The sequence below is a fragment of the Juglans regia genome, chromosome 7 (assembly GCF_001411555.2).
Source record: "Juglans regia cultivar Chandler chromosome 7, Walnut 2.0, whole genome shotgun sequence".
Classification (NCBI taxonomy): Eukaryota; Viridiplantae; Streptophyta; class Magnoliopsida; order Fagales; family Juglandaceae; genus Juglans; species Juglans regia.
This window is the reverse complement of record NC_049907.1, coordinates 30,070,527-30,083,920: the sequence shown is the minus strand read 5'-3', so window position 1 is coordinate 30,083,920 and position 13,394 is coordinate 30,070,527. Positions and strand designations below refer to the sequence as shown.

General features: G+C 34.2%; 1 protein-coding gene across 1 annotated transcript; it reads left to right on the top strand.

Moving 5' to 3' along the window:
* Nucleotides 1–9,155: 9,155 nt before the first annotated feature.
* Nucleotides 9,156–10,564, top strand: LOC108979553. The gene is made up of 2 exons (XM_018950254.1): nt 9,156–10,108; nt 10,429–10,564. Exons 1-2 carry the CDS (start codon nt 9,156–9,158, stop codon nt 10,562–10,564), a joined length of 1,089 nt encoding a protein of 362 aa, XP_018805799.1.
* The last annotated feature ends 2,830 nt before the right edge of the window (nt 10,565–13,394 follow it).

The following is a 13,394-nucleotide window of genomic DNA, read 5'->3' as shown; positions in this document are numbered from 1 at the left end:
TGTACCGATTGGACCCTATCTCGAGTATGGGAATCAGTGATTGAGTTTGATATTTGTGTTGTGTTGTACGCGTGGTTCTCTATTTTATTTATGAGCTTTTTAAGTTGCTATATGGGTCAACGTTTCAGCTGAAAATGTCTAAACACCACAGAAATGGACAAACTAGATACCAAAGCTAGGTTGTCTTTACTTAATTTGCCATGGCATGAGCTCAACTGAAGTCGAAATAGCTCGACTCTTGAAGGGTATTTAATTCGAACTTGCTCATCAGTTTTAGTTTTGTTGTTTATAAGTTAGTGCATATCTAAAAAATAGATTCAAATTTGTAAGATGATCCAATATTTCAGTTATAAAATCCTTATTGTTTATGCTAATAATTAATTGATGTAGGAGTTCCCTGATTTGGCAACCTTTTACATCAGTGGCGATTTTATAAGTTGATGTAGCAGCAGTCTTCAAATTCAAGAACCCTGGCCAAGTATTTTTCAACCCAATGTATATAAGCTTGTTAATTAACTAGAATGTAAAATCCCCTCCATGTTGCTACAAGTTTACTAGGAGTGCCCTAACTTTTAAGTAAAGACATGAATAGCAGTATATAACTAAGTTTTGAAGAGCAAGGGTAAGGTTGGCTGATCATGACGATCATCAGGATCATGCGCATGGCATAGAGGAGATTCTTTCATTTGCCTTTTCAGTTGTTTTGGAGTACTTTAATATATAATTAGTCCTAATTGACTAATTAAATAAACAAGTGTACCCAACAATTAATTGGCATACATTAATGGGTTTCATCTTTATCCCAACACTTGGTTCCGTTGTTTCCGAACTTTCAACTCCTATTTAATTAGATGCTAATTGTTGATGATGATGATGTTTTTCGATATTATGGTATGCAAATATAATGTAGCCCATTCTCTTTGGAAATTATGGGTTTTCATAGCTAGTTTCATACAGATCATAATCAGTAGGAATGCCTATATATAGATTAAAAATATATACCCTAATGATATATAGATCATCTTCAATACATTTTTTAACTAGATTAAAAATATATACCCTACTGATATCAGTTAAGATAAATTAGAGTTTATTAGTTACATCTCAAATGTTGGACATTACTATTAGATAGGTAGCTAGAATTCATCATGGTTCGTGTACATAATTTCTTTTCCTAGATCTTTTGGTTTAGAATGTAAAAAAATGTTTTAAATATATAATATGGATACAGAAAATTTATGCTATTAATGTTCGTGTGCAACTTATGTTAAGAAAAATTGTCACTTTGGAGATTTTCGAATGTTGGATATTTCTTTTGCGCAGCTCATGTAGAAGACAGTGTATATTTGGGTGATAACACTGTTCCAGACAACTGGATCTTTGTCGCTCAATCACCAGGTCTGGCTCATCAATGATCGATGTGCGAAATTGCGGATGAACTCCACCCACCATTTGTTTTCTTATTTGTTTTAACTGGATGGATATTTGTATTGTGGATGTTTCTATACTTTAAAGCTTGTAGGAGACATGATTAGCTGCTCCCATTTGGAGTAATTAATTGTCTTCCATTAATGCACTAAATGCCAGTGTATAGTAGTAACCTTAAAGTCTGGCTGATGTACTAATGTATTGATGTATTGGATGGAAAATTGAATTTATATATATGCTATTATGGTTAAGTATTGGATTAAAGTACTATTTGATAATTTTGTAAATGAGTTGGAGCAGGAAATTAGGTACCCTAAAAAAAGATCCATTTTTTCAAAACATGAAAGATTTTTTGCAGCGAATATTTATGGTCGTGAAAGAATAAATATGCCAAGAAAATTTATTGCGGTGAATAGTTTTCGCTGCAATAAATTTTTTGGCGGCGAAAACTTGTTGCCGCCAAAAAATATTACGCCACTAAACCATTCACGACAGACTTGGAAATGCTGGTGAAAATCTATTGCGGCAAATTTAACCGCTACTAATAATAATCACGGCGATTTAATTGGACGTGAAAAATATTGATTGCGGTCATTCTTTAACACACTGCAAATGATTTGGAATATTTACGATGACTTTTAGTGTATTAGCGACGATGCTAAACACTACAATCACTTATTTGCAGTGATATTACATTGGGATCGCAGCGTATTTAACAATATCTGTGGCGAATTTTTTTGCCGCAAATAAATATTTTTCGAGTCGATATTTTGATTTCGTTGGGTAATATTTTAAATGAGTCAACAATTGCGAAGAATCTCCGGCACAGCATAAACTTTTGTAAATATCTTAAACTTTTGTAATGTGTTGCCTCTACATAGTTGTTTCATTATTGTTGATACTTTGCAAAAGTGTTTTATTAATTGAGATTTTGAAAATAAAGTATTTACAGTAACAGTCGATAATGCCAAAACTAATGATGTTGCTATTAGAATTCTCAAAGATGATTTTCGGTTGAGAAAACTCTTAACTGTTGGGGGTAAATTATTTCATTTGCGATGTTATGCCCATGTAACAAATTCGTTGGTGCAAGACAGGCTTGGCCAAAGTGAATATATTATTGATTGTGTCAGAGAATGAATCAAGTATTTGGTAGCATTTTAGGGAAGATTGAGATAATTCAGTGAAATTGCAAAACATTTGCAATTACCTTCTAAAAAAATTGATATTGGATGTTCCTACTCGATGAAATAGCACTTACTTGATATTGTTGATTGCTTTGAAATTCAAGGAAGTGTTCCCTAGATCTCAAGATAGGGATCACAATTTTCAATGGGTGCCTACTATTGAAGATTGGGTGAAAGTTAAAAATGTTGGAGATATTCTAGAGGATTTCAATGAAGTGACCAACATTGTATTTGGAAGCGTCTATCTAACTTCTAATTTGTTTCTTCCTGAGGTATGGAGTATGAAAGAAGCACTCGCTACGAAGAGTTTGGATATAAATGAATATATTCAAGCCATGACAGAAAAGATAAATGAGAAATTTGAGAAATGTTGGGGTGAATTTAATTTGTTAATTGCAATAGCTGCACTATTAGATCCAAGATACAAAATGATGTTGATAAAGTTTTGTTTCCCGTTAATTTATCCCTAGTTTAAAGCCTCTTAGAGTATTGAAGTTTTTTTTAAAGTTTTGCATGAGTTATATGATGGGTATGTCAAGTTCATAATTCAATAGTTATGGGCAATATTGCCCAGAAAAATATTAATGTAGGTTCTTCGAGCAGTTCCACCAACGTTGTTGCACAAACCATGCCAAGTGGGCGGTCAATATTCCAATATTTTGTTAGACGTATTAATAATTTTCTACCTATTAAGATAGACTTAGATGTATATTTGAAAGAGGCTGTTTACATATGTGAGGACGGTATAGATGCCAAGTTTATTGTTTTAGAATGGTGGAAAGTAACCTCAAATACAAAATCTTGTCTAACATGGCACATGACAAATTAGCAGTTCCTATAAGCACAGTTGCTATAAAGTCCGCATTTAGTACTGGCAGTAGAGTTATTGATCCATTTCGGGCATCCATGTCAACTGAAACGGTTCAAATGCTACTATGTGGAGCAGATTGGATTAGAGTACGCCATGGACTTGAGAAAAAATCAAAAGTAAGTATCAATTTCATAAACATTTTCATTATTTTCTAAAGTACAAAGGTATGTGATTCATTTTTTTTACGAGTTAGAATTGGTTGAAATTATATTGCCATAATTCAAGCTTATGCATGCCCTGCAATGCAATACTTTTCTAGAACTATGCATAATTCAAGCTTGAGTATGCAAGAGTGTAAAAATACTTTATAAATGTTTTTTGAGTATATATGCTTGGTCCTTTGATTTTACAACTGAAACATGATATTATAAACTAAGGTTTATCAAAATTATGAACATGATTGAAACATGATAGTATCAACTGAGGTTTATCAAAATTCATTTCTATTAATTTTTGTATTATTTGTCAAACCTCACAGGACATATTTACCATGGTTAAATAATTTTGATTAAAGAATACAAGGAAGTAAAAACATATGACAAATTATTTTAGTTTATGTATTTAGAATTCTGTGAGATTTTAAGTTCAATGTAGTTTAAAGTCTCTTTACATGTATTTTGTTTATTTGAAATAATTTTTTTTAACCATTTATGCTAATAGAGATCATGTTGAACAAAAACTCCATATATCCCATTCAGCATGCACGCATACCCCTAATTTAGTTGGATTTCTTGTGCCAATATTTTCTCTTCTTTTTTTCATTTGTTCTAAATGTAAATAACTGTTTTTTTTTTTTTTTTTGGTGGTTTTCTTTGAAGGCCCTTGTATATATTTCTATAGTACTAGCATCAGCCCATTTATTGTATCTTTAAATTGTGAGTGGATATAACTAAAAAAAATTAAGTTATCTTACATGCATTTTTTTTATTTCTCTAATATTTTGTTTATTAATTTATATAAATAAAAATTAGCAAATACGCAACTCGAATCTAGTTGACTTGGCTCAAACTCGTTTTTAGGTCGAAGCTCGAGCTCGAGCTAGAGTTTTTTTAGCCGAGTTGATCTCGACAATTCAAAAATTAGCTCGGCTCGACTTGATTACAACCCTAGAGAAACCTAATCCTCTCTATGCTTGAATGACTTCATCGTCCGAAAATCCTATTAAAATCACATTTTTTCTATTTTGCGGGATACACCATCCCAATACCTTGAAGTTCACGAACATAATCTTTAGTGGTGGAACCAGATTTTTATGTTTGGGGATGGGGTGGGGAGGCTAGTGAGTTAATTTTAGCTATCATATAGAAAAAAAGATAAAATATGACAAAAATTCAAAATATATGATAAAATGTAAAAAGTGTATATATGAAAGCTCTTAGCTCACAAATATGCGATAAAAATGATATATCATTGATATAGCATGTAGATAACCATTGGCCATATAAAAAGAAACAAAAAAAGCTTAAGATTACGGTCTTTTAAAGAAACACAATTAGCAAGTACTAAATCTAAATCAGAACTTTCTAGAGGAGAAAACAAAACAATAGGGAAAGACCCGACCGACCAGCCCAAGGCTTGAGCCCCTCTCGATCAAGGCTTTTGTTTTCGTTCTTGATTTGGGAACTTTCAAGCCCCTCTCGATCTTATTCATAGTTAAGAAGGGGGAAGAGTCTAAATCAATTGACATAATTTTAGGTTTAAAGTTGTTGGGTTTACATTGCACACGATTTCTGTAAAAAAAAAAAAAAAGTGTCTTCATTAATTATTCAGTCATGAAAATATCTTAATAGGAAAAGTTGCTTTTAGCTTGGTGTTTTTAACCAAAACAACTTTTTTTTTTTTTTAATAAAGAAACTTCATTGAAATAGCAACATTACATCAATTGGTATCAAACCAAAGTGCATGACTAACAAAAGAAGGGATCTGCTCCCATCAAACATTAATATCAACAATGATCCAAGCATGTCTAGCTAAAGAATGGACAACTCCGTTCCCAATCCGACTAACATGTTGAACATGAACCTCCTGTAAACGCCCCATAAGCAACTTAGCTTCGTTAATCAGATTACCAGCACTAGATCACAAGTCCTCTGTTGACTACAACTCTTGTACTACATTCAGACAGTCACATTCAAGTATTAACTTAGGAATACCAAGTGGGAGGCATAGTTGCAGGCCTCTCAACACAGCAATGGACTCAATAGTGGCTGCCCCATCAACGTCCTCTTCCTGTTTACAAGCAGCCATCACAATTCTTCCACACATATCTCTTAGGACAATCCCAACACCTACTCTTCTCAAATCAACAAACATAGCACCATCGACATTCACCTTGAGAAAACCCTCAGGTGGAGCTTGCCATTTAGAAACCATTTGCATCTCCCGGGCTGTTGCATTTTGCACTTCATTAAAAACTTTGCACAGGGATAAAGCATGGTTAGCTGCTTGTACTGGTTGTATCAGCTTTGCCTCCATCTGCCAAAGATTGCGCCTGTACCATAAGCTCCAGCACAAAATAAAGAACACAGTTAAATCATCTTCACTTCCTTGCCTATGAACCCTTCTCACTATATCAATAAAGCTAAAAGAGAATTGAAACTGTTGTAACATTGGAAGGAATTTTTGTCATAGACTAGAAATGGTAGAACAAGTGAGCAAAGCATGACTAATATCTTCCTCATGAACATGGCAGAAGCCACAAAGAGACTCCACTTCAGCTTTTTTCCTCCTGCGATTAGTGAGAGTTGGTAAAATATCCTTGCATGCCTTCCAAGCAAATTTTTTTATCTTCCTAGGACCTTTCATATGCCATATCCTCCTCCACAAAGTTCTATCTTGCATCTGCATAGATGATTCTCCCATACATCCAGCCATTAAATTCTGGATAAGCTTGTACACGCTCTTGACAGAAAACTTACCACTTGCTTCCTTATCCCATATCCATCTGTCCAACACCTGAGTTGGAACCAATCGAATTTTAAGGATCTCCTCAACTATGTTTAGATTAAAGAGAGCTCTAACCACCTGTGCATTCCAATTTTTACTAGTAGCATCAATTAGACTGCTTACAGTCTGCTCCTCATCAACAAATGCCCCATTTTTGTTATCCAACTCAGGATGCAAAATTCTTGGTCCAGCTAATCATGGTACCTTCCAAATCTTCACTGCCTCCCCACTACCAACCCGCCATCTACATCCTTCCATCAGCCATCTCCTTGCCTAAAAAATACCCCTCCAAGCATAGGATGGATTTCGCCCCAAAGAAGCTTGGAAAAAAGTACAATTTGGGTAATACTTAGCCTTAAAGATTATGTGTAGTAGAGAATTTTCATTTTGTAGCAGCCGCCATCCTTGCTTCGCCAAAAGAGACATATTAAACATGTGTAAATCCTTAAAACCCATCCCACCTCTAAATTCTGACACACACAAATTCTTCCAACTCAACCAATGGATTTTCCTCTCATCAACTCTTTGACCACACCAAAACCTTGCCATCATCATCTCAAGCTCCCGACAAAGAGCCAATGGTAATTTAAAACAACTCATTGAATAGGTGGCTATGGTCAAAGCCACTGCTTTTATAAGGATTTCTCTACCCCCTTGAGAAAGAAGTTTTCCTTTCCAGCTTTGCAAGTTAGTCCACACCCTAGTTTTAATCTCTTCAAAACCTTAAGCTTTAGATCTTCCTACAAAATTTGGCAAACCGAGGTATCTATCATATTGCTGGAAAGCGTGCACACCCCATAACTGCAGCCACTGTTTTTGGTACCATACCGTACCGGCCAGTACGGCCGGTATAAGCCGTACCAGCGACTCGGCTGACACAGATAATATACAGATTCCATACCGGTCGAAATATCGGGTGTACTGGCCTGTACAATCCTGTACCGGCCTGTAGGGGTGTAACCGGTCCGGTCCGGTCCGGTTTTGGATAAAATCTAGGACCGAATCGGTATGTACCGGTTTTGTATTTTTCAAAACCGATTACCGGTTACCCTCCTAAACCGGTACTTCCGGTTTTACCAGTTTCTAGTCCGGTCCGGTCCGGTTTTCCGATTTTTTTAAAATGTAAATTTTACAATTTATCATTAAAAATTTGTTTATAAAAAAAAAAAATTGATTTAAAAAAAAATGTTTTATACTTTTATTAATATATTAGACTATATAATAGTATTAATATTAGACTATTGGTATAGTTATAAGTTATATATTAGTATTAGTTATAAACTTTTAGTGATTTAGTATTAACATTTTATGTAATAATTTATAAATTATAATAAGAAATTATTTCATATATGAATATATATGTTATATATAAAATTTCACATAAAAATTTATAATTATACATTATATATAAAACTTATATATATTAATATTTAATATATATAAAATATTTTGTATAAAAATTATATATAAAAATATTATTTTTTATTTTTTTTAATCAACCGGTCCGGTCCGGTCCAAAAAATCCCAAAACTGGAACCGGACCGGAACCGACTGGTTTTTACATTTTAAAAACCGGTTCCGGTTCAAAACCGGTCCGGTTCGGTCCGGTCCAGTCCGATTTTCCGATTTTTCGGTTTGAATTTACACCCCTACCAGCCGGTATTTTATGTTTTGGCCGAAACATATATTTCGGCCGATACAAGACTCAACAGCTTCCATTTGATGGCATTTTTGAAATTTTATTAAAAACTTAGGGGCAATTTTGGAATTTCACTTAACATTAGGTTTTGCAGAATCACATATTGCTTCTCTCTTCTCTCTTTTCAGTTTCACTTTCTCATTTTCATTTCACTTCCACTTCCAAGCGGCAGCACGTAGCACGGCAGCAGCACTCGAGTTCCAGACGGCCAGCCAGAAGTTCGTCAACTCCACCAGCAGTCGTCTCCTCCGTCTCGTCGCCCTGTCGCCATCTGCCATCATCTCGGATTCTCAATCGGTATTTTTTTTGTTAATTTTATTATTTTTTTTTAACTTTTTTTTAATAAATAAATCGGAATTGCATTTTTATAAATGTTTTAGATTATATTGTTATAGTATTTGTTTGTATTTTTATAGATGTTTTAGATTATATTGTTATAGTTTTTTTTTTTATATATTTTCATAGATGTTTTAGATTATATTGTTATAGTGTTTATTTGTATTTTTGTAGATGTTTTAGATTATATTTTTATAGTGTTTGTTTGTATTTTAAATTTTTATAGATGTTTTAGATTATATTGTTATAGTGTTTGTTTGTATTTTTATAGATGTTTTAGATTATATTTTTATAGTGTTTGTTTTTATTTTTATAGATGTTTTAGATTATATTGTTATAGTGTTTGATTATATTTTTATTGAAGATTTAGATTATATTTTTATATATGTTTTAGATTATATTGTTATAGTGTTTGTTTGTATTTTTATAGATGTTTGAATCTCTGATCAGTTCAGTAGCTTTAATCCAATTTTACTAAAAAATAGTTCTTTATCCAAAAGAGAATGCTAAACTAAGTAGTTCTAATTTTTAAGAACCCTATTCGATTCTAGGATGCATATATGCCTGTTGTTTTTTTAAAGCTAATCATGTTTGGATTTGATGAGTTTCTTCTTAATGGCTTACTTATAAGTGTTAGTTTTTTTTACTTTAATAGTTAAAAATATCTAGTTGTCAATCAACCGGTGGTATGACTTCAACTCCAACACTTGCTCTTGTAAGATCAGAAGATCCAACATGGGCCCATGCACGTGTTGTGCCAGGGGCAAGAAATAATACTGAATGTTTATATTGTAATAAAGTAATTAGAGGTGGTGGGATCACTCGGTTGAAGTATCATCTAGCTAGAATTTCAGGCGATATAGAAACATGTAAAAATGTGTCTGAATATGTAAAGTGGCAAATGAAGGAGTTGCTTGATGAAATGAAAAAAAACAAAGAGAAGAAAAGAAGAATAAGGTCAGAGATTGGAGGCGATATAGATTTAACATCTGATGATATTGATGATAGTAATAGTATGGAGGGACAATCTCAGCTTTCAAAAGGTAAGGGGAAGTCGAAAGAATCTGGAACTGGAAAGTCAGTGGGGGGATTGAGTAGATTTTTTGCTCCAAGAACAACTCCTGGAGCCCAACCTTCAATTAAGAGTTATATGTGTTCAAATGAGATGATTGTAAAAACAAAGATGGCTATAGCACGCTGGTGGTATGATGCTAATCTGCCTTTCAATGCGGCTCAATCTAAGTTTTATCAACTAGTTATCGATGCCATGACTGTCATCGAGCCAGGATTCAAAGGCACATCTTTATATGAGTTGAGAGGAAATTTGTTAAAGATGGTTGTAGATGAGGTTCAAGATTATTTACAACAAATTAAGAAGGCTTGGAATGAGACCGGTTGTTCACTAATGGCAGATAGTTGGACAAACCAGAAGCAACAATCAATAATCAACTTTCTAGTTTATTGTCCGAAAGGTACAATATTCTTGAAGTCTGTTGATACATCTGGCCTTAGAAAAGATGCTGAAACATTGTTTAATATCTTTGATGAGGTTGTTCAAGAAATTGGAGCTGAGAATCTTGTGCAGTTCATAACGGACAATGATGCAAGTTATAAAGTTGCAGGAAAAAAGTTACAACAGAAGTATGTCTTTTTCTACTGGTCCCCATGTGCAGCTCATTGCATAGACTTAATGTTGGAGAATTTTTCTGATCCAAGATATTTTTTCCTTATTGATGATACCATAAAAAATGCAAAAAAGATAACAAAGTTCATATATAACCATGGTTGGGTTTTGGCATTGATGAGAAAAGAATTTACCAAGGTCATGATTTGTGTCGTCCTGCAGTTACAAGCTTTGCGACAAATTTTGTAAGTATCCAATTCTTGCTCTTGTTTAAGAAAGAACTCAGACAAATGTTGACTTGTGATAAATGGATTACATCAAGTCATTCTAATAGCAGCATGGGGAATGAGATAGTTAAGATCGTTTTAGAAGATAAAGAATTTTTGGCTCAATGTCAATTTATTGTTAAAGTTAGTAAAAGCCTTTGGTTCGTGTTCTACGACTTGTTGACGGGGATGAGAAGCCTGCAATGAGATACTTGTATGATGCAATAGAAAGAGCCAAAGAGAACATAAAAGCAAGATGCAATAACAAAGTTAGTTTATTCAGTCCATTCATAGGGATCATTGATTCTAGATGAGATAGGCAGCTTTACACTCCATTACATGCGGCGGGTTGTTTTCTTAACCCTGAAATTTACTATAGCCCCAATTTTAAAAATAAAAATGATGTTGTAAGAGGCTTCAATAGCTGTGTTATGAGAATGAAACTTGATCCTAATAATCAAGACAAGACCATTGCAGAACTTGACTTGTATAAGAATGCAGTAGGTGAGTTTGGACATTCTTTATAAATCCACCAACGTGATAAGATTAATCCAGATATTATCATTTTTCAATATTATTTGTTAAATAGTGTGACCTTGTACTTTAAATTTTATTTTATTTTATGTTTACTTGTATTTAATTAATAATTTATAATTACATTATTGTTATAGTTGCATGGTGGACCCAATTTGGTTGCGAGGTTCCAACGCTTCAAAGGTTTGTTGTTCGAGTACTAAGTTAATGTTGTAGTGCAACTCGATGTGAGAGAAACTGGAGCACATTTGATTTTATTCATTCGAAGAAGAGAAATAGAAGAGAAATAGATTAGTGCATAAACATTTAGATAAGATATTTGTTCGTTATAACTTGAAGCTGAGAGAGAGGTAAATTTTTTTAATACTAATGTTTTCACTGTTGAAAAATATATAACATTTTCACTTATGTTTGATTTTATTTTGACAGGAGCATAAAAAAGGGAAGAGATGCTTTAGATCGAAAACATTGATTTGATAGAAGAATGGGTGGATGAAGAATTTGAGCTTCTTGATGGATAAGATTTGGATTAGGCAAGTATTGAAGAGCCATTAACCTCACTAAATGAGGAAGACAATAATAATGTTGGTGTTGATGTTGATGACGTTAATGAAAATATTTTGATTAACATGTTGAATTCTGATCCTTATTGTCTTTTTTATGAGGATGGGTATCTTTGATGAAGTAGTGACGTTAATGATTTTATCATGATAATGTTGGTGTTTATAACTTTATGTTAGTTGTAACTTAAAACTTAAGACTTGTATTGAGAAGTATTGAGTTTATGACTTATTTTGTTGTTATTTTAAAATATAGTTAATGCTTGTATATATATAATTTATTCAGGTTTAAATTATTTCAAAACGGTACCAGTACGGTACATGTACCGAAACGTTATCGTTACCGAAATATTATTCCAGAACGGTACACGAAATGGTACCGGTACCGAAATATTTCGTTCAAGTGCCTTGATCGGTACAACTTCCGGTATGGTATTCAAAACATTGACTGCAGCAGCTCATGTTGTTGAATAGCATCCACATTCTTGGAAAAAACCATGGTTGTTTTGCTTTTGTTTATCATTTGCCCTGAAGCTAGTTCATATTTATCCAAAAGGCCCTGAATAAAACTGGTTGTGGCAGCATCGGCACGACAAAAGAGAATACTGTCATCGACAAATAGGAGATGAGTAACCATTGGTGCCCCTCTACAAATTTTAACGCCAATCAGAGTCCTGTTCACCTCAGCTTCCCTTAACAAAGCTATTAAACCTTCAGTGCAAAAGAAAAAAAGGTAAGGGGAAAGAGGATCCCCTTGTGCAGTCTCATTAATTAAAACTGAAAAATTAACAGTTTTAATACACTCCATGATAAGGTTAACAAAATTGGTTGCAAAACCCAATCTGAGCATAAATTTTTCTAGAAAACTCCATTCAACTCTATCATACGCCTTGCTCATGTCTAACTTAATAGACATATACCCTTTCTTCCCAATCCTTTTATTCCGTAGGAAATTCACTAGTTCATAGGCTGTCAACACATTATCACTAATCAACTGACCCCCACAACTGCACACTGTGATTCAGAAATTATGGCAGGTAAAAAACCCTTCATTTTATTCACAATGACCTTAGAAACCAGCTTGTAAATCACATTGCACAAGCTTATAGGGCAAAAATCATAAACAAGCTCGCATGTTTTCTTTTTGGGGATCAAACTAATGAGTGTATGATTGAGTTGAGAGGGCAACTTACCAGCATTAAGCGAGTCCAACATAGCAGTTATGATGGAGTCTCCTACAATGTGCCAGTAGGACTGGAAAAACAAAGCAGACATGCCGTCGGGTCCTGGTGCCTTGGTAGGGTGCATTTGATTCAAAGTTGTTGTCACTTCAGCCATGACAAATGGCTTTTTTAGCTCAGCATTCATTTCTACCGTTACTCTTCTGTCAACAAGACTCAATACAACCTCATGATCCCCTGATGCCGAAGTAGTAAAGAGGTTCTTAAAATAATCAACAACCAGCTTATCCCGTTGTCCATCCTCATGCCATGTGCCACCATCATCCTTAAGACTCCGTATAACATTCCTTCGCTTCCTGAAGGACACCTTTGAATGAAAGTAGCAGGTATTTTGATCCCCCTCTTTTAACCACTGTACACGAGATTGTTGACGCCATATAACCTCCTCTCTTTCAAGCCATAACTGAACTTCCTTTCTAGCCATACTAAGACCACCAAGAACGGGATGACAAGAGTTCAGGAGCTGCAATTTCTCAAGCTCATTACGAGCTTCATTGAGTTTCCTCCTAACCTGGCCAAACGAGACTCTATTCCAGCTTGTCAATTCTTCACCACAACCCTTAATAAGATTGAGAACCTCCTCCATCCCAAAAGTAGCACCCCTGTTTCTCCAAATTTGGTTTATAATTTGTTCACACCTCTCCTCTCCCACCCACATGGCCTCAAGACGAAATTGTTTCTTCATAAGTGGCCTATCCCGAC

Excerpts from the sequence above, each read along its gene's own strand:
- LOC108979553 (XM_018950254.1), top strand. The coding sequence starts at position 9,156 with ATGACTTCAACTCCAACACTTGCTCTTGTAAGATCAGAAGATCCAACA. Across the intron at positions 10,109-10,428 it reads GGAAAAAAGTTACAACAGAA|CATGGGGAATGAGATAGTTA; the intron begins GTATGTCTTTTT and ends TTCTAATAGCAG.